Source organism: Pithys albifrons, chromosome 11 (genome assembly GCF_047495875.1).
Source record: "Pithys albifrons albifrons isolate INPA30051 chromosome 11, PitAlb_v1, whole genome shotgun sequence".
NCBI lineage: Eukaryota > Metazoa > Chordata > Aves > Passeriformes > Thamnophilidae > Pithys > Pithys albifrons.
The window spans coordinates 19,876,202-19,896,986 of record NC_092468.1 but is presented as its reverse complement, the minus strand read 5'-3'; the positions used below and the strand labels follow the sequence as shown (position 1 = coordinate 19,896,986).

The 20,785-nt window shown below is 43.2% G+C and overlaps 2 protein-coding genes across 5 annotated transcripts in view; one reads left to right on the top strand and one right to left on the bottom strand.

Moving 5' to 3' along the window:
• Positions 1-207: 207 nt before the first annotated feature.
• ZMAT3 (zinc finger matrin-type 3) lies at positions 208-19,963 on the bottom strand. Of its 3 annotated transcripts, none has more exons than XM_071566396.1 (6): positions 19,874-19,963; positions 10,361-10,687; positions 8,698-8,817; positions 6,790-6,956; positions 6,580-6,680; positions 208-5,573 (listed from the first exon to the last, which is right to left on the bottom strand). In XM_071566396.1, exons 2-6 carry the CDS (start codon positions 10,628-10,630, stop codon positions 5,362-5,364), a joined length of 870 nt encoding a protein of 289 aa, XP_071422497.1. In that variant the 5' UTR covers positions 10,631-10,687; positions 19,874-19,963; the 3' UTR covers positions 208-5,361. The 3 variants fall into 3 exon arrangements, with proteins under 3 accessions (XP_071422497.1, XP_071422496.1, XP_071422494.1); XM_071566395.1 differs by lacking the exon at positions 19,874-19,963 and adding an exon at positions 15,671-15,846; XM_071566393.1 differs by lacking the exon at positions 19,874-19,963 and adding an exon at positions 14,416-15,015.
• Positions 15,528-20,785, top strand: part of PIK3CA (phosphatidylinositol-4,5-bisphosphate 3-kinase catalytic subunit alpha) — a 39,695-nt gene continuing 34,437 nt past the window's right edge. The window contains exon 1 of one of the 2 annotated variants that reach the window (XM_071566392.1): positions 15,528-15,582. The gene's annotated coding sequence lies outside the window, so the exon portion shown is untranslated. Of the gene's footprint in view, positions 15,583-15,856; positions 16,020-20,785 lie in introns of those variants that run through there. The other variant, XM_071566390.1, reaches the window with a different exon arrangement.

The following is a 20,785-nucleotide window of genomic DNA, read 5'->3' as shown; positions in this document are numbered from 1 at the left end:
CTTCTGAAGCCAAGACAGCAATCAGCTGGCTTTCACTAACAGCAGAAAGTAAATGACCCTCCTCCAGAGCTATAAATTCCACCCTGAACTTTACCAGTTTATCAATGTGTTAAAACATATTCATGTAGTAGCACGCAATCCTAGGCTAAAATCAACTCTGTCATGCAGTCCAGCCACAAGCAGTAGCAATACCAAACATTAAGGCTGTACAATGGTAAGAGCAAGATGATTTATTATATAATGAAGAAGAAAAAAAAAATCATTTTCATCAAGTATTCCCTCACAAAGGTCAGTACAATATAAAGAAAATACAGAAAAATGTACAAAACAACAAAGCAACCTGACAAGAAGGCTCTAGATGAAACATGTTCAAAGCACTTGCAAATGTTGTTGCTGTACAGATGCAGAAGGAAATTTAATGAAGTAATTTTTCCCCTGCAAAACACAGACTGATTTTATTGTAAAAAAAGTCCACAGTCCTGCCTTTACCAGCAGATATTTCAGATAAAAAGACAGTTGTGATACATTTTTAAAAGGAGAGATCCCAGAACTACTGTTTGATCACATTTATTTCAGAGTGGATTTTATTTTCCCTTCCAATTTTATGCAGGTGGCAAAGAAGCCAGCCCGGCTCAAAATAATAGAAGCTTAGCCACTAACTTCAAAGAAGCCAGATCCCTATTTCTCTATTTTCTGTTACTCTTTGGCAACCATGCCATTTGTTTTTCCATAACCAGCAGCAGATGTTCATCTCATCCAGAGCATTCTTGTATACATGGTTGCAAAATATTTTAAAACAAAAAAAACACACATAAAATATCAGCAGTATGAAATTCCTGAAGGTTTTCAAGGCTTGCTCCTACTCAATTATTAAGTCAACGTACTTCAAACTATTTTAGTGGGAGCAAGACCAAATCCTTACAGAATCAGATACTCAGTCCTCAAAAAGCAAAACCTTTCAAGTGTTGTAATCCAAACACAGGAGTAAAAGACAAATTTTAGCAAAGTACCTTGCCTGGCCCTAGCCAACATAACATCTTTGGCTTGGGTATTTCATTTACTCCTGACCTGGGCAAAATTCCCAGTGGTTACAGTGACAGCATTACTTGAGTAATGTAGCAAAAGGACATCATGCATTAATAAGCTAAAATATGAATCCATGCTTATGGCAATAGCTTTCCCTTCTAATGCCCTATAATGGGCATCCAGGAAAAGGAAAAAGACAAGCAGCTTTACAGAAAAAAATCTGCATTTTGTTACATTGATGACCATCCTAAGCAACTCCACAGAAGTCTTCAGGGTTCCTTTCAATGTACAAGGAAGCAAAAGTCAAAAATAGACCAGTGTTAGGCAAGATTATAACACATTTGCTCATTAGTGCAGAATGCAAAACAACAGCTAATGCTTAATATAAACAAAACAGTATCGCTTTCGTACTCCTCACAAATTCATGGATTCCACACAGTTTACTTCCTTGCCTTAAAAGAAATGTTTAAATGAAGCATGAACTTCGTGTCTCTAAAAATACCATCCCAAGCTAGTAAAGGAACCATTGGAGGAAAAAGAAATTGGAAATAGACATTCAAAACAAGTTGCAAGGAAATCCCCATTTTGTTTGGTTTGAAAAGAAACAGAGATCCACTGGTTGGATTTGGTTCAGGGGTTTGGGGTGGGTTTTCCTGTTTGAGTTTGGCAGATTTTTTTGCATCAAGGGAAAGAAAACAATATTTATCTGGGAGAAAAATATTTTCACAAATATAATAAATAATTGTTCTGATCCAAAAGCAAAGTGCGATATAGAATTTTCCTACTTAAAAAAAACAACCTACAGCATAATGCCTTAAATATTAACAAATTAATTAGTGGTCAGTACAGTAAAATAAATATGAATACATTGATTTACATTTTATTTCTAGCAGCAAAGGTCATTAACCTACTGGCCAATGTGACAGCTTCACAGAAGTCCTGTTTCTTGGGTTTGGTACTTCGTTTAACATGAGAAAAAGACTAATTGGGTCTGGAAAATGGTACTTCAGCTGTACAGTGCTCTCCCCAGCCCACCTATGTCAAATAGGGTTTGCTCAGGACATGTTTTCAATCCATATTTTGAACACTGATTTGGAGAACACCTTCCACAAAAAATAATAAAATTAGGATCCCCTCAGTTTCTCAAGCTGTGACAAGTATGAGTTTGGATTGTCCTGAACCCTAATGATAATAGTGAGGTGGAATGTTTTCTCTTTGCAATCAAGAACTTCCCAAGCTGAACGGAGAGTGGGAAGATCACAAGCTGTTTAGCAATGCTGAAGAGGGAGAGGAAAGCCTTGGTCACTTGTAGGAAGGGCCACAACAGAGCACTGGGGCAAAGTGAGTCTCAGCTGCTTCTCCCAGCAAGACATCTTTCCTCCTACATAGGAAACCTGTCTTGCTCTTGCCACTTGAGTCCAACTATCTGCTTTATACCTGCTATATAACCCACCACTTTGAAATTCCCAGGATGATCACATTGTTGTACTCACTTGAACAAAACAAAGCAGACTGAGGCCTCTCAGTTCAGGGCAGACTGAACCCAAACCTCAAAACCACACTAAGCCCCACACAGAGAGGAGCCTGCAAGAACAGACCCCTGCACCTCCTTCCTACACCTTCCCAAAAGGACCAGTACACTGATGTGCTGTGGCACGTTTGCATCAGCTGGAACAAACTCAGTTTTGACACCTCTAGCAGTCTCTGGAAATGCCAAATGAGGAGCAGATGGTTGGGCTGGAAGCAGGAGCAGCAACCAAAGCGAAGTGGTGAAAGCTGACTTTTGGGACACATGAAACCAACTAAAAATGCCTCCTCGTCCCGAGCAATAAGCTACACAGCACCAGTACCTATAGCTCCTCCAGCTCCTATTTCACAAAGTGTTGTTTTTATGCTGCTAATTGCAGCCTGTGGGAAATGCCATGCTTTAATTTACAGCCAGAGGGATGTTTAACCATAATGCAAGGATCACCCTGGTAGAGCACATCGTGGTAAGGCTCATCTAACTCCTCCTGTCCCTCTGCACAGTGGTGTCAGACTGGCAACCCAAGGGAGAGAACACAAGGAGAAAACTGAAGCCCTTCTGTGACTGCAAACAATGAAGGGGGAAAGGCTGATGAGAGATTTTGCCAAGGGGAATAATCTTAAAGGCTACACAGAAGGTGAGGCAGGGGCAGGAAAGCACAGAAGAAATAGACTTACAGGCTGTCAAAACTGCTCAACGAGTGCTCCACAACCTGGGCACCTGAACCTTCTGGCGTGCTCCAGTGCACAAACCCCATTTAATTGAGTTTTGCACAAAAGAAGAGAGGAAATCCCACTCATGAGGACATCCATTGCTCTGTCTGTATCTGCAGGGCAAGGATCAGCAAGGAATGATCTAGGGGGTTGTTTCTGGCGACTGTGCAAGAGCTCATCGTGCCTGGATTTAGGAAGGTTGCATTAAGGTTGTATAACTGCCTGAGCTCAGTAGCCAAACAAAACAGTACTCAATTTCTGAGGAGCAGCCAACTGCAAGAAACCTTTTGAAGGTGGACTAGAAAGAGGAATAAAATCTATCTGGATTTTTTGTTAGTTTACTCATTTTTCATTTTTTAAGGCAAGCAGAAAGTCCTTCTGGAATGCAAGAGGCAGGATCAGAATGGCAAATAAAAGGAGGTGGGGGACTTACCTTCAAGATTATGCACTAGGTACAACTTATCCCTGGTAAAATGCTACTGAAACCAATGGAGCTGCACCTAATTCTCCGAAGAGGGGTGAGAGATGAGCCATGATGCTTCCTGTACCCTCTGTCTGTACCTGCCAGTGAAGTCATTGAAGCTACACCAGTGCACAGCTGAGGCAGAACAGTGAGGAATCAGGTCTAACAAAGGCCACCTACGGACTGCACTTGCCACTGGAGCCAGTGTTTTAGAAACACTGAACTGGATTCCAATCATAAGTCCTCACATCTACGCAAAAAAGCAGAAGAATAATAAATGTCAGCCCTACTTCTGCTCTTTATCCCTTTTCTACTTTTGCTAAGGAATATCAAAAAAACACACACGCTTTATCTACACTTAAAAAGTTGCTTAGCAAATTTCATGAATAATTCTATGTAACCAGAAAGCTGTTACTCAAACAATCATCACCCCTGCCATTTAAATCTTACCTAACTTTGGATTTTTTGATGGTCCCTAAAACAGTCAAAGTCACATCAAGGAATGGAATTAAAACCCATCCTGAGACAGAAAAATAAAGAGGTGGAGGGAAACTATCCAGTATTGGTAGTTCTAGTTCAAATGAGCATTTCAGCTTTGCTCTATAACACCCACTGGGCTTTATCCAGGGAATGGTATGGAAGTGGGACACACCAGTATCTGCTACCCATGGTCCAGGTAGCCCTGCTCTCCCAGAGCAAGAGCTGCAGGCCAGAAACCACTTGCTCTCTTCTACTTCAGTATGCAAAGAAATTACAGCTGACAGTCCCAGTCTATTTCCAACCCTGCTCAGTCTAAGGCAGAATCAGAGCAAAGCACATCCCACCTGAGCAGGTTTGCTTTCCAATTCACTTCATTAGCCACTGAGATCCCCAGACTCTCCTCAAGGAGATGAGCTACACCCATGGTGCATTAAGGTGTCCAGGCAACAACATTGAGAACCTTTTTTCACTGTTAACTGGTAGAAGACAGTATTTCTGAATGGGGCTAATCAGCTGAAATCAATGTCAGATATTCAGAATGAAATCTGCATTGCAGAGGAAGCGGTAAGAGACTAGACCCTCCAAGGAGGACAGGTATGCAGAGCCTTTCTACAAGGATGTGGAAAGAACCTACTCTGGGCTGTAATGGGGGCCAGAAGCAGCAATGTGCAGACAAGTACACCACCTAATTCACACATTCACAGGCCCTATTCCTGCCCCTCTTTTACAAGCTGCCCAGAGATTCAGTCTGCTGTAGGGAGGCATTCTGGAGCACTGCTCTGCGGTGTGCAAAGAGGGGACTGGGCTTTGCACATGGTCCACCTGTGTGGTTGAACCACAGAAGTTCCCAGCACTTCTTGGGCTTTGCATATTCATGCAGAAGGCTAGGGAGAAGACAAAGTCCTCCCTGGCACTCAATATAACAAAGAGCCATAGGTAATTAGCAAACAAACATCAAAAACACTTCATGTCCTGCACAGCGTCATCCTGCCAACTATGACAGAAAAAAAATCTAACCATACCATTAAGTTTGCAGGTGTTACATGTATAGCTCAAGAGCATACTCCTATCAAATGGAGCACAAAGCAGGGCATGTGGCAAACAGCAGGCGAGACAAGCTGCTCTAGTTGCAAACTACGGCCGAGGGTGGCGCGTCATTGTACATAGCCCAGGTTCTCCATCTCATTCCTGTACCGCTGCTCGGACACCTTGCTTTTATGCTGTTTGCTCTCCAAGTGCTGCCTGAACTCCATCTCCTCACTGGCGCCGGCGTTGCACATGGAGCAGTAGAACTGGCCACTGGGCGTGACACACATCGCCAGATCCCGAGGAATCCTCTGGCGCGAGCGGGGGTTGAAGTAGGGACCTGAGGAGTCAACAGAAAGCCTCCTTTATCTATTAGAAAGAAAAGCTTGAGGCAGCTCAGCGAAAATTTCCTAAGTCCAGTGAATGAATAAAAAGCAGAAAAAGATTTGCTTTTCTAACTGATTACTGAACCTTATTTTCCCACAACTTCTCCACTGATACCCAGATTTATCAGGGTGCAGCACACAGGGCAGCAGCACCTGATGAAATTTTATAAAGTAATAGAGTGGGCTTAGTGCCCCAGTTCTACAGAAAATCAATAGGGCTTGGAAAATTAGGACTCTAACCATTTAAGTAATGAATCAGTTCTTTTTTTTTCTTTAACCATTCAATTGCAGAATTAGAACTGTTTGATTAGAATAAGCTGCCTCAGTTTAAAACTCACAAAATGATTTTGAATAAAACTTTAAAAGATTTATCTTTTCCACATGACAGTAGTTAGAATGAAATTATTAAACCAAGCTTCAGTGGGTATCAGGGTTTCAGCTAATGTGTGCTCATAAAACAACTTAAAATGAAAAACAGAAATAGATGCTGGGCTGGAGACTATAACACACTCTTTAAATCATAGTAAAGAGGCAAAGTCAGTGTCTAACACCTGAGGAAGGACTCTAGGCTAGAACAGATGGTCTTAGAGGGAGGCTAACATGCTCTCTCATTCTGGTCATGGGAGTGCAAGTACAGGTTGATGTGCCTCAGTAGGAGTCAAAGCACCTGGCCACCTGCCAAGAAAATAAAGCAGGAAAATTGTCACCACTTAGAGCAGCCTTAGAGACCGGCAGATGGTAAATTAAGTTACAAACCGAGAAACAGAACTAACAAGCAGGCTGACAAAACAAAGCAACTTCAGCAGCTGGGAAAAAACATGCAGACATGAAGGATCAGCAGAGCTTGGACCAGTTCCTTTCACAACCTGTCTCTGCTAAAACAGACCTCGGAAGAAAAACAAGTCTTTTTTATTATTTGTTACTTATCCAATTATAGAACAGATGCAAGCTTCAAGTTACCTGTGTTGTTCTGAACTGTATACATATTTCTTCTATTCTGCATCATCTTATATTCATTCCCTTCTTTTCTTGCTCTTCTCTTGCCCAGCTCTGACGCATCCCTGAAGATTAAACAAATATGAATAGCTGCAATTCAGTTATCTGAGAAAAAGGCTTCCAGAGACACTGCCACATGCTTTGAGCCTGAGCATGAAGTTGAACAATACCTACGAGAATGAGTTATTCTGTGCTTCTGCAAGGCGCAGCCTTTTGGCATGATTTTTCCCTTGGTAGTGAGCCTGTGCCACGGCCGGAGAACTAAACGAGGCATCACAGAGCTTGCAGTAATCATTCTCTGTAGCCAAGATCACTCGGCCACCTGGTTTACTGGATCCCATCTAGCAGCAAAGGGAGAGACAGCATGTGAAACACAAGGTTAAATTGTTGAAATATTTCAATCACAGGGACTGAGACCAGCATCGTTGTCATCAGACAGCAAGAGAGCTGGAATTAAAGCATGTAGATTAGAACACTCAAGTTCTCTCTAAAGTGTTGTTAGAAGAACTTCACTTTTCCTGCTTCAGCCTCCAGGACAATCTGCAAATTCCTAGAGATGTGGGCAAATCCCTGGCCTCAGATGGAGGGGAAAGCAATTTGAACAAACACTCTGTATCTAGATCTGCAGTAGCCATAGAGACCTGTTTACATCACAGCAATGCTTTAACTCCTCTACTCCTGACTGCTGGGAGCTGATAAACAGTGACTCACACTGTGGAAGACCCAGAGAAAAGTAAAGTGCTCCTCCTGTCTTCTATTTACAGTGGACCTAATCTCTTCACAGTACCCTGTCTTTACACAGCTACCTGCGCACAGCAGGAGCTAAAAAAACCAGCAGAGCGGTCAAACCTCTGACCCTTACCCTTCAGGTAGGAGGACACCTGGATCCAGACTTCAAAGGAAGACCTCAGCCTCACATGAGTACCTTCTGCCACATGAAGGACACCTTGCCTATCGAGTCAGGTCACATACACTGATTGGGCCAACAATCTTAGCATGTAACATGCAGGGAAAATTGTTTTGTAAACAGTGCAGTGGCAGTGATTCATGCAGCCATGTCACTGCAGCACTTGCCAAATCGACTTACTTTCACATCTCCTTGGATTCTGTTCAAGCTTATAGACACACACAATTCTGACTTCTGTATTACAATATGGATCCTCACATGGCTGCACAGTGGTATTTTTATAGCCATGGAACGTTTAATCCATTAAAGAATGCATTATCAGAAACCCTGGCAAGTACAGTAGCCATGTCCCAGTACCTCGGACTGGACCCCACTGATCCCAGTGGAGATCTGAGAGCTGCAAGGCCAATTTACACAGGGCCAAGTCTCCTTCTGGAAGCTCCAGCAGCATCTGGAACAATCTGCCACTTTGTAAATGCTCTTTGCTTCCCTACAGACAACAGAGGTTTGGGAAGTGACAGGCCCAGCTGTGATTCCCTGCACAGTCACATGCAAAATCCAGGTTAGCTGTCATGTCCCATGACAACCCCATGGGATGAATTCTAGAAGAAAGCAAAAATCATCTCTTTTGCCTCTAATGTGACCAAAACAGAATTAATCTGGATCAGTGAGGGAACAATCCATTCATGCTACACACAGGAATGAGCACTTCAAAGGAACAACAAAAGAGGAATTAGCTAACAGCCCTGGGCAATGGGTGTAGAAGCACTAAAGCACTTTTTCCATGTAGGCTTCCCTCACACAACAGAGGGATGATTGTGTAGAGCTGATGCCACACCCTCACATCCAAATCCAGTTCCAACAGTGCTGTTTTATACCTGCCTTTAAACAACCATAATCAGCAGCACATCAGACTTACCTAAGAATCAAAGTATTTGCCAAGCAGAAATAGAACATTTGAAGTCCAATATTGTGCTGCAAGGGCAGATCAATATCTGCATTCTCAAAGAAAAGCAAATAGCTCACAACAGGCTATTTCCACCATCCTGTGCCATCAGAAGGAAAATACCTCCCCAATTCCTGCAGTAATCCTCAAAGTCTGAGATCTAATTACCCTTACTGGGGGTTAGGTGACAAGTAAGTAGCATGATCTCAGTCCCTTTCCCAGGCCTTACCTGAGTTGGAAGGGAGACAACCTGAGGTGGGGCAGGCTCAGCCACGTTACTCATCCGGGCAGGTGCTGGACAGCTGTTGGCAGCATAGTAATTTCGGAGTTTCTTACTGTGGTTTTTACCCTGTAAAGAGAACTCAGATTAATCACTGTCCTAATAATAGTACCTTACACAGAATGAAAAACAATAGAGAAACGAAAATGAGAAAGTAGTCATGAAGATGGCAACTCAAAGGAGCTGTCATTTAGAAAATAACACCATGAACTCGAGAGATGCTGGCATCCCTCCCTTTCTCATCACCTAGCATGACTGGACCCCACCTTCAACTGATTTTCTCATTAAGGTTACAATTACTTTCTCAATCTGTTTCTATTTCACTTAAACCCAGTATTTGGTATGTTAACCATGAAACATTAACTGCTTTGCATGTTTTTTTGACAAGCCTGAACACAGACACACACACACACACAGACACACACACATATTTCTGCATGAGATTGCAAACATGAGTTTGAACATGAGATTAAATGTAAAAAATCCCCTGTTTCATATTTTATTTTCTCTTGGAAAACATGTATCATAGTTTTTTTTGGTGTTCTGGAAACCTGATAGACCTACATAAGAGTATGTATATGCACTGTGGATGCATAGTAAGTTACATGCATAAATGCAAGTTTGTACTATAAATGCTCATCTGCACCCCCATGGCAGAAATCAGACATTTAAAGTGTAACACCAATTCAACCTACTCCTTCACTAGCAGGATAATACTTTCACAGGGCCAACAGCAAACCAGAGATCTGGGTCTGGTGTCCTGAGGATATGGACAATCACCCTTTTGGGTTCATTGGTGGAGAAAGCTACTATTTCCACATCTAACACAAATACTGCACTGGGCAGAGGGGGTGCTAATAAAATGGGGTAATGCAAGACTGACATATTCAATCTCTCAGCAAGAAGCATAGGCAGAGTCTCTATGCTGTTTCAGACAAGTCTACCAGATCGGCTCAAACAAATGAATTTAGTCTGAGCTGACCCAGCTGATGAGAACATTTGCATAAATGGCCCCACCAGATCAGTGTTGGGCATAGTCTCAGAAAGTAGACAGTGACAAACACATGGCAGCAGCCCCTTTCCTAATAACACAGCTGGATTCAGCAGAAAACACCAGTCCAAGCCTTACAAAATCATGCTTGCAATCAAGTACTAATGTAAACGTGAAATATAGGTCATATAAAACACAGGAAAAATCAGAAGTGTGTGCTTTTTCACCTAAGCCATCTCAGTACCTCTTCTCTGTCCCTGTGGACAAAGCTTTTGCAAAAAGCTCCAGTGATGACACCTTAAATGAAAGCACTGCAGCATGTCTGGACAATCAGAAAATCCAAGCAGGGTGAAGAGAGGTCTACAAAGCAGTTTGAGTCCATTAGATGATGCAGAGGTAGCTCCAGAGAAGTCAACTCAAATGCTGCTGGTGTGCAGTCACCCCAACGCAGCACTCAAAACCCCCTCAAGAAGCTGAGTTAGTCCTTGTGCATTAGCCCACACTTCCCTCTGTGCTGCCACAGCAACGCTGCTGGCAGTGCTCATGCTGGCACAGGAAAGTCTACACAAGCTGCAGATGCAGCAGAGCCCCAAAAGCTGTCCCTTCTGCTGCTCTGCTTACCTGGTAATGAGCCTGGGCTTGCTGGGCCGAATTCAGAGTGACATTGCAAAGCTTACAGCACAAGGGCTTACATAGTTCCTCCAGCATAGGGTCCTGCTCCACCACCTTGGCAAGTTCTCCTTCTTGTGTGTGATGGAAGGAAGGCCCCAGTCCGAGAGACTTTGGTGGGGACAGTGGTGAGCTGGCTCTTGGCCTTGTAGCCACTGACATAGGAAGAGATGAAGGCTTCTCAGGATGAGGAAGAAGTGCTGCTTGCTGTAGAAGAATCATTGGCCAGGAAGACTGTGGGCATGCTACTTCTGAAGGAGGAGGCAGTTGTCGTCAGACCTAGACCAGAGAGACACAAATGCTGAAACAAATGGCACTAACAGGATCACTGACAATCCAGGGGCAACTTCTGTAACTCTACTGCCCCCACTTTATGCCTTTTCACAATGCCAAGCAGGATAAGGTCAGTTTATAACACTTTATTTCACAGGAACAGCAGCATCTCAGGCAACCAGAGCCAGATTAAAAGATATTGTGTAACAAGTGGATCCCATGGCACCCTCCTGGCCAGGTGAAGATTCCTGACTGACAGTATACACCCCTCACAGCTCCATGACCATGAGAAGTGGTGAGACACAACATGCACAGCACATAAAGCTGTGCTAAAGGAGGGATACAACCACTGGCCACGTTCTCTTTTGGAAGCCTAAGGACAAACTCATACTTCAAGACCTAAACAAGTATTACAGTATATTACTGCAATGATGACTTACAAAGAATCCAAATAGTTCAAACACATTTTTTGTATATAGGTGGATACAAAATACATAAACATATCCACCCCACAAATACAAAAACTTTTCAGAGGAAAGATATTCTACATCTAACTTTTCTCCAGTAAGTCAGCAAAAGAGGAAGAGTGGGAATCACCTGGGGCACATCTTGGTGTACACAGTCCTCTCCCAAGGGCTCTCTTGCATTCTCGTTGAATGACCCTGAGCTATTTCTCACATTTCCTTTACTAACTACAACCAGTGCAGCATTTAAAGCTACATCTTCTGCTACAAAATGGAGAACTTATCTCATATTAACCTTTATTCAATTACTTCTCAGTTAATTCAAGTTATTAGAATTAGCCCTACATTTCTAACAAGAGGTTCTGAGAGATTTATTTAATTAATGTTTATAACTCACATCTAAAGCCTGGACGAACATCCCTATAATAATGCAGAACAGTTACATTATGAATCAAAGCACAGCTACTTTTGTTAATGTCTTATTAGCTTCTTATTATAACAAATTCTGTTCACTGCTACCCTGGGATCAAGGGAAGCATTATCTTGGCCTTTGCAGATCACTTCCAGCTAGGACTGCATTGGTAGCAACGATGTTTATGCTATGGACTTTGTTCATTTGTTTAAGCAAATAACGAGACCCGTGTGCCTTTTAAAACAACACTTCTAGAAAATTACAGAAAGGTAAACAAAATGCCACCTAGGAATTTTGTTCTTCAGTCACTTTCGAAAACAGAGTTCAAATTCAAAGGCATTTAGGAAACTGGAGAAGCAAATAGCATTTATCTGGGATAACTTCCGGGATTTTCAATCTAAAATTAGCTGGGCGTAAATACCTTGTACACTAAAGCTATGGAAAATCCCAGTTGATGCCTGCAATTTTAGGTACTGTACTCTCTTTGAAAGTCCGCCCAGAGAGGTCTATGTTCTATTAGGAAAAGGATAATAATAAAAAAAGATCAATGGGAGAAAGGCGCTCAAGTGAAAAAAAACATTTCTGAAATGTTCACCTCAAACCCAGACTTACACTGATACAAGACTGGAGGCAGTTGAATTAATACCAGTAACTACAGGTAAGGAAAAAATTTAGAATTAAAATTTTTAAAAAAGAGCAGCATGCAATGCCTTGGGGACAAGGTTTCAATAGAGTAACAGAACCAGCAGAAGTTTTCATGTTTATAATAGTCTTCTACCACCAAGGCTCTGTGAAATTCCAGGATAACTATAACTAACCTGATGTGACTATAAAAACAAAATCAAAATCAATGTAGTGAAAAATAGCTGGAATCTACTACAATGAAGGAAGAGGAGACACAGTAACTGTGTGCTGCAAATCATCCATCAGCAGTGTAAATTCTGGAGTGTTACCTAACTTCTCTCCTACTTTCAGCATACATGTTCCTGGTTAAACAGAACAGGAGACAACTTTTTTATCTTAAGTTTCCTCAACTCGTACTCTGTAGACAGTCTTAATTAATTTCAGTGTGACTACAGATGGACCAGGTTCATATTCTTGATGGTTTAATATACCATAACACAGGCCTATCAAGGCCATTTAGGACAACTGTGCAAGCAGGTAAGCATGCCAGCTAATTTCAGAGTTTTATTACACCAGTATAATGGGCCTCTTACTTTAAAATGGGAGTAAAGTACAGCCAAATACTTCATAAAGCAACATAAATAGATGTACAGTAAATGGCAATTGAGATTCACCTGCTCAATTTTGCATGAGCGTTTGTTGCATCACATCTTCTTGCAACGATTACGAATGGGATTTGTCATATACAAGACAGGACTCAGTGCTTACAGGATCTGTATCCACAGGGGAAAGGATATAATGCATTATTCTTAGAAAATCTTTAATTGTAAGGTCATTTACTGTTTCTTAAAGTCAGCAGTAGTCTGAAGACAAAATTAAGGCTGCATGGGCAATTTCAATATTTGAACTTCTTGACTTGGCATACGCAGCTCTATCTTCTGACAGTGCCCTTTGATTGTTGAAATTGCTTAAATTATGTCCATTTCTTTCTCTCCGGTATTATTGACAGAAAAAAAAATCACTAATTTAGCTTATTTACATGTCCCTTTAATTCTCCATTGTGGGTTGTTACAGACACCCTGTCCAGGAGAGGGTGAAGGGACGTTTATAACTCCTTTCCTTTCACATGAGAAGCCACAAATTCTTTACAGTACGACACAGCAAAGGAATGAGGAACCTCCATCACCAAGGACTCCTAACAGCACAGACCAAGGCAGGTAAGGACCTGCAGTTCTCCAGGGCAAGCTGAGGAGACATTCTGCCTCAAGACAGCATTTCTCAGGACTCAGCCATGCCTCCTCCAACACAGTTTGGGCCAGGACATCACTCCATGCAAGCTGTCCTTGGGTGGATGCAAGGGCAACAGATACACAGCCCTTCTCCCAGCTTTCAGGATGGGGCATCCCAAGGGCAGCACTGAAGGAGGAGACCCAGCCTTCATGTCCCAAGTACCACAGCCTGGCAGTGCACAGATAACAGAGAGCAGCCTCTGAGAACAGCACAGTACTGGGAAAGGAGCTGCTCTGCCCTCAAATCTGAGCACCACTTGAAGGGGAAGGCACAATGTGACCTTCCTTGGCCATAAGCGTAAACCACAGTGCAGAAACCTGTGTTCCCACCACAATAAGTTTTTAGATGCAGTGGAGGCAACTAACAACAGTAATGAAATCTATAGAAATGATGAACAAGCTGTAAATGTCACTGTTTATTTTCAGGACAGAGAAATGTTTCTTCTCAAAGAACACAAAACATGGGTATCACTTGTCACCGTGCCAGAAAGTTTCCTCTGGCCATGGGCTGGGCCTACAGACCTCACCCCAAAGGCAGGTTGTTTTATAATACTGCAGGGATTGAAGGCAGCACTACACACACAGACACAGACACACCATGCACAGCTCTACCTCAGGGTACACTGATGTTCGCTCTCATCTGCACGCATTCAGTAACCCAGAACCATCTCTTGCGTCAATGGGGTATCAGAAACCCCGGTGTAAATCCCGACTCCCAGCAGACATTCCAGCCAAGCTGCCTGCCTGCAGTCTGGGGGATGGAGAAAACGGGAAAAAACAAGCCCTGCTATCGACTGCCTTGGAAACAACCGCAGACCGAGCGAGCAGAGCTCACGACACCGCCGCACCAGTCTGGAAGCGCAGAGCCCAGCGCGGCTCCACACGCGCACTCCCGGGGGCACCGCGGCACGACCCGCCACCCGCCCGCGCTCACTCCGCACCTACCGCGGGTCGGGCCCCCCTCGGTGTCGGATCCCCGCTCGGCGTCCCGGGGCAGGGCCGGGGCCGGCGGACTCAGCGCCGGCAGCTGCGGGAAGTGACGGCGGGCGCGGGGCGGGCGCGGGGCGGGCCGAGCTCGGAACAGCCTCCCAGGAACACCCGCTTTATGGCGCTCCGGGCTGGAAGCGCCGTTGGAGAGTTGCTCCGAATATTCTGCGATGCTCAGCTGTGGTTGTGCATAAGGCCATTTAAATTTTTTTTTATTTTTTTAAATCCTGTTTTTCACAGCAGGAATTACAATTAGCCCGATTTGCATATATAAACATCTTCAGCTTATTCATGCTGCTCGTAGCCAAAGTGAGTAATAATTTCCCCTCGAGCCACCGAGCCTCACCCGTACAGCTACGCCACCCTGTTTCAAAGCATATGGAGTTTCTGCTGATTTTTCTCCCTTTTTGTTGGAGCAGGAAAGTGCTGAGAAGTCACTACGAGCTGAAACCATCACCCAGACTTCACAACAGACATCAGCCAACCTACCCGAAAATCCATCAGTTAGATGTACTCATTGTTACTAATTTTTGTGAGATCTTAATACCCTTTATCAGTCATAGAACCACAGATCATTGCAGATTTGGGTTGGAAAGTACTTTAAAGATGACCTCATTCAATCCCCTGCCATGAGCTGGACCACCTTACACTATCGCAGGCTGCTACAGCCCCACCCAGCCTGGCCTTGGACACTCCCAGGGATGGGACAGCCACAGCTTCTCTGGGCACCCTGTGCCAGGGTCTCACCAGCTTCACAGTAAAGAATTTCTTTCTAATATCCGATCTAATACCCTCTTTCAGTTTTAAGCCATTGCCCCTTGTTCTACCACTCCATGCCGTGTAAAATGTTCCTTTCCAGCTCTCCTGTTGCTCCCTTCAGATCAGCACAGGAAGATAATTCACCAACACCCTCACCATGTTCACACCTGGCTCCAAAACTTGCTTATGCCACCTCTGCTGATGAAAGGATAAATACCCCTTGAAAACAGAGCGATTAACCAAGAAGATGCCTTAGCGATTAATCACTCGGGTTATCCCCGTCCCTCCTTCCTGTCACCACCTCATCACCATCCTCACTTGCTGCGCCAGCTTGGCGCTCACCAAGGTGCCCCAAACCAGCTGGGAGTGAGTATTTCAAACGTTATTTTTCTTCGATCTCCACTTTGTACAGCACTCCCTTGGCAGGGCACTCCGACAACACAGACTCACGTACAGCGACTCGATCCCAGTGGCAGCTCAGAGCGTAAGGAAAGCTCGGGAGGGAGAAGGGTCAGGGCTGGATCAGACCCGCTCTGATGCGCACGGGGGTGTTTGCGCCGTGCCCGGGGCAGGCCGAGCCCCCGATCCACCTCCCCCCGCCGCGGTTCCCGTTCCGGCGGGCGGTGCCTTCCCCATCCGGGGTCAGCCCCGCTCCCTTCCTGTTATTCCTGTGCGGGAGGCGGCGGCTCTCGGGAGCGGCTCCGACGCCGCTGCCGCCCGCGCCCGGGGCACAGGCACGGGCCGAGCGGAGCGGAGCGGCCGGAGGGGCTGCGGGCGCTGCCCGGCGGGGCGGCGGGCCCGAGGTGAGTGAGCGGTGCGTGAGCGGTGCGTGCGGGGTCGGTGCGGGGCCACTCCCGGAGCGCCGCTGTCCGAGCGCTCCGCACCCGCGGGGGCAGCGCGGCCCGGGGCGCTGAGCTCGGCCCGGGGCTCCTCCGGCACAGCCCGAGCTCCCGGTGCTGCTCGGGACGCGAGCCGGGAGAGGAGGAATAGCGGGTGGTTGTTTTGCAGTGTGGGTCCCTCCACCCGTGAGACAGAGCTGCTCTCTGTCCGTGTGTTCCAGCAGCTCTTGGGATGGGCTCTGTGCGGGCTCCCGGTGGTTCGTGGGCGCAGAGCCTCTCCCGATGGGTGTGTGTGGATCCTGGCATGGAACCTCCCGCTCCAGAGGCTGTCAGGGGCAGTGTCTCATCTGTGCCACCTACAAAATCTTCTTTCCTAGTTCGTGCTATCCAGAGATCTGTTTTTACTGATGTTAAATATAAAACTGCTATTCCTTACCAGTAGTTGTGTGTTTTCCAGTAGGCTGAATATTAGCAAAACTTTGGCCAAACTGATACAAACTGCCTGGTTGTTCTTTGGGTGTTTCATGGCTGTTTTCAGTGGTCCTGAAGTTATTAAGGTATCAGGCTTGTTACATCTGATGCTGTTATGGGTATGTCTCTGATTTTCTGTTTGCCTGTAGTTCTTTTCTGGTTCACTAAAGATGTGATTGAATAGAGCTTACTTTATAAACACTGCTTATTCAGAGCAAATAAGAGTAAAGTATGTGTTTAAAAGTAAACGGTAGGGACTGTGATGCTTTTCTTGATTTAATTCTGCAGCAGAATTGTAAAAAAGTGCTAAACTGGATTCTGAATCTGGATTTTGTAGTACTTAGTAGATGAAATCGATTCTGTTGTGTTCGTTTTTTTGTACCCTCACATCCCTGCTTTGAGCTATAGCAGGCATTCAGATTGTTACACTGGATAAAGTTAGGAACTTTCCCATCATGATCTGAGTAATTGTTTTGCTTCCCCCACCTCACAGTTAATTTATAGAGATGTTCTCATCCTTGTTGCTTCCATGCTGTAATTCTGTATTGCAATGTAATAATCAAAGTCCAATTCTTGTGTGCAAACTTCATTACTTCCTAGGAATGTTCCAGTAGTGAAGGTGATGGGATTTAATGGTTAGTCTGCTATGAGGAACTGACTGGATAAGCTGTTCTAAAATAAAGTGCCGTGTGAAATTAAAGCTTCCCAATAAATAGCTTTATTCTCAAACAGCAGCATTGACCAGCTTTTTCAGAGTGGTCACTTGGAAGTGCAGACAAACTTGGAAGTGTAGACAAACCACTCATCAACCACACTCATAGTGTTCACAGAGGAATTTGTGAAACCACACAATTCCTTGTGGGATCTATGACATATTCTGCTTTTTCATTAAGATGATAAATACAGCAGCTTCAGGGCTGCAGTTGTAATTTGACTGCTCAGATGCCCTGCATTTCCTTAGCTGTTAACCTGGTGCCATTCTTAGCAACCTGGAGATGGCGTTTAGTGATTTTCCAGAGCAGGCAAAGCCCAGCCTACAAATCTGTGCCAAAGTGTTTTTATTGTTTGGCTGCTTCAAATTGTCATTCTGAGTTAATGGCAAGTTTTTTCCATTTCTTGTTACAGTTTACCACATGAATGATGACTCTGAGAGGGATATGGGGGTTTTGTTTAGGTTTTTTTTTCCTCTTTCTGGAGTATTCTTAGGGAAAGGTGGTGTAGCTGAGCTGTTTACAAAGCAATTGTGCTTTATTGGAAGTCATAAAGTAGGTCAATACTTAGTTAACTGTTTCTCTGATAATTAGGCCATTCCTGCTTTTTGGGAGCAAATGGACGATACTTTTTCCTGGATAATTCACTTTTTAAAAGTTGTCGAAAAAGCTTTAGAACATGAATTTCTGCAGCCAGCAAGGGTTTAATGCTTTATCATGACAAGATCAAATATATCACAAGAGGTTGCTAGTTATTGGAAGAAAATAACACCTTTAAAAGGTGTTACCACGTAAGGAATGGACTTCCTGCTCACAGTTGTTCCCTGGATTCTAGTGTGGGGTGTCCTTTTTAATGGCTTGCTCATGTGTAATACAACTTTGAACAACCTTGATGATCATCCTAGTTTTAACTCAGAAAGAAAGTTATATATAAATTCCCAGACAACAAGCCTAAGGCTGACATTCAGTCTGCAAAAAACTCCTTTCTTGAAAGTTTTGCACGTAAAAAGTCAACTCATTGTGTGGTCTTTGAGACTTCTGGTGAGGATTCTCTGGGTACCAGGAGTTCTCTAAGCACTTTGCAAATATCAGTCACTTCCAAATAGAAATATGTTCACACTGCTTTTGGATGCCTGTTTTGGGGGAAAGGACATTGGGATGATGATACTTAAATTCCAAATCATTCAAGAAATACCAGCACCTCTAGACTGGTATCATGTCGGTTTGCTTTGCCATGTTGAGTACATTAATGAAGGTTAAGAAAAGCTGTAGTTAATAGGATATTAGAGGAATGTTGTATTAGTGTGAGGGGAAGTTGTTTACTTTTTTTTTACTTCAGTACTGATGCAGAAACTGATTTTTTATATTTATAACTGGAATAATACAGCGAAACTCAACTTTCCAGTTTAGTCTTAAAATACCATTATAAAGCTAAGTTTTGCCTAGTTACTGGTATGTAATTACTAAAAACTGTGTGAGATCTAGTAAATCCTCCCTGTTGAGGAAAAAGTGGGTCATATGTGTGTTTTTTGTGTGCTTGATGGAGTTGGAGGGGGAGCATTAGGGAAAGAATAGGAGTTTGCATTTTGGCTGACTGAAGAACAGACTGGCTTCTAGTGTTAGCTAAAGTTTGGGGGTTTTGCAGCTTTTCATGCATTACATTCCATACTTGTGGGAGTTTTGTCTCATCCTTTTAAAAAGCCAGACATCCAGCTGCTCCAAGTGGATGATGCTCGTCTGAAATTGTAACTATGACTAGAACAGGCCACAAAAATATTTATGCTAAAACTGGTTGAGTATTTCCTTTTGCTGTTTAATGTGTCATAGCAAAGAATTGTGTTACAAGTGTCTCTTCCTCGTATCCTAATTCAAATGGTAGCAGTGGAGAAAGAAAATAGATTTGTTTCTCTCTATATTTAATTGGACAGCAAATGTATGTGAATTGTTTTGAGTGCATGGTTGGTCATGATAATCTCCAGTTTCCTCCCAGCTGGATTTGTTCTATAGATCTATTTCTGAATGGTTAATGAAGTGTTAAATGAACCAGAAATAATACTCTGAGTATTAACTGGTGGGGTTTTTTTGATCCTTGCAGCACTGGTATAGTATTAACTTTAACAAAATCAAAACAAACAACCCAACACAAAACCAGGCCCAGCAGGAGGAGGAGGGGTAGAGGGAATTAAACTGTTTTAAAAAAGGAAAAAAGGCATTTTTATAAATCCTGCATATTAACTTGTAGTTAAATGAAAATGCAGCAGGTTGAGCACAGTTTATGTAATTCTGAATCTGACTTCTCAGTCTAAGCAATACTTAATGATTTTGCAGCACATACGTTGTTTTATAGAGCATGTATTTACACTTGAAATCTAGAAAAGTAATTAATTCTAGGCACAAATTTTGTGAAAAGCAGTCTAAGAAGCCCACATGTTTTAAACAAGAAATGCGAGTAGACATCATCACTTTTTCTCTATTAAGAGTATTCTTAAAGCCATCAAAGCAGGGAATAAAAGCACTTGGTCAATTATCCCTGCTAAGTAAACTCCATGGGAATGTTTGTAGTCTCTCTTTGAAAAACTCTGCTCACATACCTGAGCTCCAGAAATGTAAAAATTAAAGTGTAAGAAGCCAGCTTACCTTTGTCATGTTGAAGGGGAGAAATGATGGAGTGCTGGAGAAGCTGCTGTCCCTCTGGCGTGTTGCTGACTTGCAGCAACAGAAGTAAATGACTCCTTCAGTCTAGTTTAAGAACAAACAGTTAGGTCAAACAGAACTTAAGGTTCAGTGATCTATGGTTTCATGCCCCATTGCTTTTTACCAGAAGAGGGTTAGGTAAACCTTAGAGAGACTGTTTTTCATTGTTTGTGTTTTTGTCTGCCAGTTAACACATTTCCTTAATTTACCTTCTTGGATTTTTATGTAGAAGAACTTTGGCAGTTTTGCCTACAACTTCTGATTAAAGAAACACAAATGTAGCTTTTGAGGGTTGTGAACCACAGAGCATATTTCTCGAACACAGGAGACTTACTGGATTGACTAAGACTGACTAAATTCCCTGAAATTTCAAGACAACTGAGTCACATTATTGACTGTACATTATGACCCTCTTCTAAGGCAGAAATGTAGAGAAACATCCCTTGGGTTATTTTCCCTCAAATGGTAAGGAAAGAAAACTGAAAGGTTGTCTCCCAGATTGTACAACATGTCAAAAACTTATCTGTCATTAAGACTTATCTGGATTTGTTTTTTCCATACTCATTACTCAGTCTTCTGTCAATACTTAAATAGCAGTTAATGGTGATGAATGACTCCAAGACTGTTCCTGATTTTTGAGTCTTGCTGTTAATTTGAGTCATGCTCCTTCCAGAAACATGGATTTTCTGCTGAGATTACATTTGTTGTCTTCAAAAAGTGTCTTAAACTGTTTAGCTGTGGATCCTTTCAGAGAATACTAAATTGATGAATAAAAAAATTAAACCTTTCTGCAGCCTTATTCCTGCTTTTAGCTATTAGCAATCAACAAAGAAACAAGTTCCTGAACATCCTCAA

What these genes read in the sequence shown, in the direction of transcription:
- ZMAT3 (XM_071566396.1), bottom strand. Translation starts at nt 10,630, where the DNA reads ATGATTCTTCTACAGCAAGCAGCACTTCTTCCTCATCCTGAGAAGCCT. An exon ending in GCACAGAATAACTCATTCTC is followed by an intron (nt 6,681 to 6,789) that starts GTAGGTATTGTT and finishes TTTAATCTTCAG; the next exon opens with GGATGCGTCAGAGCTGGGCA. An exon ending in TACAGTTCAGAACAACACAG is followed by an intron (nt 5,574 to 6,579) that starts GTAACTTGAAGC and finishes TTGACTCCTCAG; the next exon opens with GTCCCTACTTCAACCCCCGC.